Source organism: Penaeus monodon, chromosome 11 (assembly GCF_015228065.2).
Source record: "Penaeus monodon isolate SGIC_2016 chromosome 11, NSTDA_Pmon_1, whole genome shotgun sequence".
Taxonomy (NCBI): Eukaryota; Metazoa; Arthropoda; class Malacostraca; order Decapoda; family Penaeidae; genus Penaeus; species Penaeus monodon.
Window position 1 is genome coordinate 52,020,531 of NC_051396.1, and position 4,334 is coordinate 52,024,864.

Consider the following 4,334-nt stretch of genomic DNA (forward strand, 5'->3'; position numbering starts at 1 on the left):
CAGACCGAGCTCTCCTTGGCCGACGACCTCACCAAGCCGCCCGACGGCAGGGGCTCCAGCAAGTCGAGCCTGCAGGTGCCCGACGCGGGAGGCAGCGCCAGCAGCAGGCACAGCAGCAGCAGCACTCAGCAGGTTTCCTTCAGCACCGGAGGGGCGTCCGACAGCAGCCAGTACGGCGGGAAGGATGAGCGGAAGTACGATTCTCTGAGTCGGAAGAGCGGCGAGAAGCGAGCGTCAGAGAAGGGGCGCAAGGCCAAGGGCACCAAGGACGAGCAGAACCAGACGGACGACGAGATGAGCCAATGGGGCGGCCACAACGGCGGCCCCGGCCAGTGGCACGACCGCGACGCCTACTACGCCCGCGACGACCAGCACCACCCGCACGCCCACGGCCGCCTGGCGCCGCCCCTCCCGCGCCCGCCCATGCCCCCGCAGCACTACCCGGGGCACGACGGCCAGACGCACCCCAACCACACCCACCAGCACGCCTCCGACCACAGCCCACACCCTTCCCACAACCACGCCTACCACAGCCACGGGGCCAACCACGCCCACCACGGCCAGCACTCGCGGCACCAGTCCTCCTCCGGGAGCACCAGACAGCTCGTCCACGCCGAGTCCACGGAAGGTGAGTGTTGTTCCCGCCCCCCTCACCAGGGCATCTGGTTTCCTTTCTCCCGTTCCCTTTAGAGTCATACCTCAACAGGAATTAATTACTCTAACTAGGACTAAATCACTATCTTGTTTCTCTTTTATTTCCCTTTAAGTCAGTATATCAGTATGAAATGATAACTGAATCAATAAATCCATGTCATTCTATTTAAATTAAGACCCATTTTTATATTTAGAATATATTGCTTTATACCCTATGTATTGCTGAGAAATTTTAAAACCGTATAGATATAACTACGAATATAACAATTATCAGTAAAAAGAACATAGATTAAATCATACATTCTTAATTAATCCAATTTCCCTTTCACGTGCATCGTGCCCTGAAATGCCCCCAAAAAAATCATGAATTCATACCAATGTTTATCGTTTTCTGAAGTCTATTAAATGGAATGAGTGATTTAATCGTCATTATAAACGCTGAGATATGCTGTGCTAATGAGTTGTTGAATTTACCATTAAAACCATTTATAGAGTGTGTGAATTGTGTGTTCAGGGGCCTTTTGTATAATTTCTTTTCATTAATGTGTAGGCTTTTTCAGACTCCTAAGTATGGAATAACTAAACTTTAATGTTTTAATTACTTCTGTACTAATTATCAGATGTAAATAGAATTTTTCTTTATCTTTATTATACAGGTGGTACTTTTAGCTTATATGTAAACCAAATACCGGAATATTTTATATATACTTTAATTCTGATAATATGCATAATTATCGAACATCATAATACACTCAAAAAATCGTTTCCACTCTTTTTCGTACATTCCATCGCAAATTATACTTAAAAGTAGGCCTAGATCAGCGAAATGAAATTACTTTTAAAAAAATAATGAGATTTTTTTTTTTTTCTTAAGCGAGGAAGGGTTATTAAATATGGATTTCGAGGAAAGGGCATTATTTAGAAACCTTTTCCAGGGACTGCAATAATGCAAATTGCAGATTAGCGAGTGAATCACGCTATTGTTATTACCGCTTCCGTGCATGTCGGCGCAACACGTAAAAACGCCGTACTTATTCCCGTTCTGTTGGTTTAGTAAAAAAAAAAAAAAAAAAAAAAAGAAAAAGAAAGAAAGAAAGAAAGAAAAAAAAATTCTATTTTCTTTTTTTTATTGTTTGGTTGTTGATTATTTGGATTTCTTTATCTTGTGTTTATTATCTTTTTGTTTGTGTTTGCGGATTTTTCTTCGATTGGGATTCCTTTGATCGATTTTTTTTTTTTTTTTTTTTTTTTTTTTTTTTTTTTTTTTTTCGATTGGGATTCCTTTGATACATTTTTTCTTTCTTTCTTTCTTTTCTTTATTTCGCACACTTATCTGTGTCTCCTTTATTCTGTCTTTCCCTTCCTCCCTTCAGTCCGGATCAGAAGTAAAGAGAGAGAGAGAGAGAGAGAGAGAGAGAGAGAGAGAAAAGAGGAAGGGAGGAAAAGTTGGTAGATAGATAGAAAATGAAATGAAAAAGAGAAAAGGAGAATAGAGAACAGAAACAGAGAGAGAGAGAGAGAGAGAGAGACAACCCGACAAATAGAGACGCAAAATAACAGAAAAGGAGATAGAGACACAGAGAAAAGAAGACTCGGGTACTGATCGTTATCCCGATTGCCCATTACAGAAGTTTCTGGAATATTTCTAATGGCCCCAAAGGAACCATTAGCGGCGAAGCTCTTACCCTGTCATATTACCCCATGGCCGAGAGGGGGGAGGGGGGGGGAAAGGGAAAAAAGGGGGGGGGGGAGAAAGAGGGGGGGAAGAGAGGGACGGAGAGAGAAGAGAGAGAGGAGGAGAGAAAGGGAGGTGGTAGAAAAAGGGGGAAAATTATTGGAAGGAGAAAGAGATAGGGAGGTAGAGGGGTAAAGAGAGGGGAAAAGAGAGGGACTAGGGGACGGAGAGAGAAAAGAGAGAGGAGGGGGGAAAGGGAGATGGTAATAAAAGAGGGAAAATTGCGGGGAGAGATGGAGAAAGAGGGGACAAAGGAAGAAAAAAAACATAGAAAGAGATAAAGGGAGATGGAGAGGATAAATAGACAGATAATGAGAGAGAGAGAGAGAGAAATTTGATGTTAAAGGGAGAGAAAGGAAGTGAAAATATAGACGGATAGAAAAATTAGTAATCAAGTTGTGGGAACAAATGAAAAAGTTTTTTTTTTTAATGTTATGCTTTGTTGTTTTCCTTCTCTGACTCTTTCTTCGTTTCTCTCTGTCTATCTGTCTGTTTCTCAGTCTCTCTCTCTTCTTCTTCTTCTTCTTCTTCACTCTCGCTTTTCCTCGCTTTCCTTTCCCCTCTCCCTTCATATCTTTTCTTCCTTCCTCCCGTCCCTTCTCTTCCCTTCTCTTCTCTTCTCTTCTCTTCTCTTCTCTTCTCTTCTCTTCTCTTCTCTTCTCTTCTCTTCTCTTCTCTTCTCTTCTCTTCTCATCTCTTCTCTTCTCTTCTTTCATCCCTCCTTCCCCCTCTCCCTCCCACCTTCCCTCCCTCCCTTCTCCCTCTCTCTTTCCCTCCCATTCTCCTACCCTCCCACCCTCCCTCCTTCCCTCCCTCCCACTCTCCCTCCCACCCCTCCTCTCCCTTCCCTCCACTCTCCCCCCACCCCCCTTTCCTCCCTCCCTCTCTCCTTCCCTCCCTCCCTCCCACCCCTCCTCTCCCTCCCTCCCACCCTCCCCACTCCCTCCCTCCCTCCCTCCCTCCCCTCCCTCTATCTCCCCCCTCCTCCCCCTCCTCTCCCCCCCCCCCTCAAACAGACACACTTCTGAAACCGTGAAAGAAACACTTCATTGTCCTTTAACATCAAAAGAGGAGCTTTATAATAAACTCCCTTTTTTTTCTTTTTACTTTTTTTCTGTTTCCTCTTTCTCGCGTCGAAATACAGCGTAAACTCCCTGAGAAATTGTTCTGTGGTATTGTGTCTCGGCGCGCGCGCGCGTGAGGCGGTTTACGACTCTGCCCTCTTCCTCCGCTTTCTTTTCTTCTCTTCTCTTCTCTTCTTTCTCTTCCTTTCTCTCTTTCTTTCTTTTCTTTCTCTCTTTCTTTCGTTCCTTTCTCTCTGTCTTTCTTTCGTTTCTCTCTTCCTCGATCATCCTTCGGTCTGTCTTTCCTTCTTTCTTTCGCTTCTTCTTTTCTTACTTACTTCCCTCTGCGTTCCCTCCCTCCCTCTCTCTCTCTCTCTCTCTCTCTCTCTCTCTCTCTCTCTCTCTCTCTCTCTCTCTCTCTCTCTCTCTCTCTCTCTCTCTCTCTCTCTCTCTCTCTCTCTCTCTCTCTCTCTCTCCCTTTCGCATTCCTTCCTTCCTTCCTTCCCTCTGTTCCTTTGCCCCCTCATTTCATCATAACTGTAGGAAACGAGGAGGGTCGTGTGAGGTTTATGTTAAATTATTGCGTGTGTGTGTGCGTGCGTGCGTGTGTGTGTGTGTGTGTGTGTGTGTGTGTGTGGTGTGTGTGTGTGCGTGTGTGTGTGTGTGTGTGTGTGTGTGTGTGTGTGTGTGTGTGTGTGTGTGTGTGTGTGTGTGTTTCTGTTTATGTGTGCTCTGTCTCTCTCTATCTATCTATCTATTTCTCTATTCATCTCTCTATCTCTGTTTTTCTGTTTATCTATCTACCTATCTATTTATCTATTTATCTCTCTATCTCTGTTTTTCTGTTTATCTATCTACCTATCTATCAGTCTGTCTATCTA

General features: G+C 44.7%; 1 protein-coding gene across 1 annotated transcript in view; it reads left to right on the plus strand.

Annotated features, from left to right (window-relative positions):
- Positions 1 to 1,222, plus strand: part of LOC119578637 (hornerin-like) — a 2,212-nt gene extending 990 nt beyond the window's left edge. Inside the window, exons 1-2 of the mRNA XM_037926197.1 lie at positions 1 to 628; positions 1,215 to 1,222. The exon at positions 1 to 628 is cut by the window's left edge and continues 990 nt beyond it. Coding sequence (XP_037782125.1) covers positions 1 to 628; positions 1,215 to 1,222 — 636 coding nt within the window. The remainder of the gene's footprint in view (positions 629 to 1,214) is intronic.
- Positions 1,223 to 4,334: the final 3,112 nt, after the last annotated feature.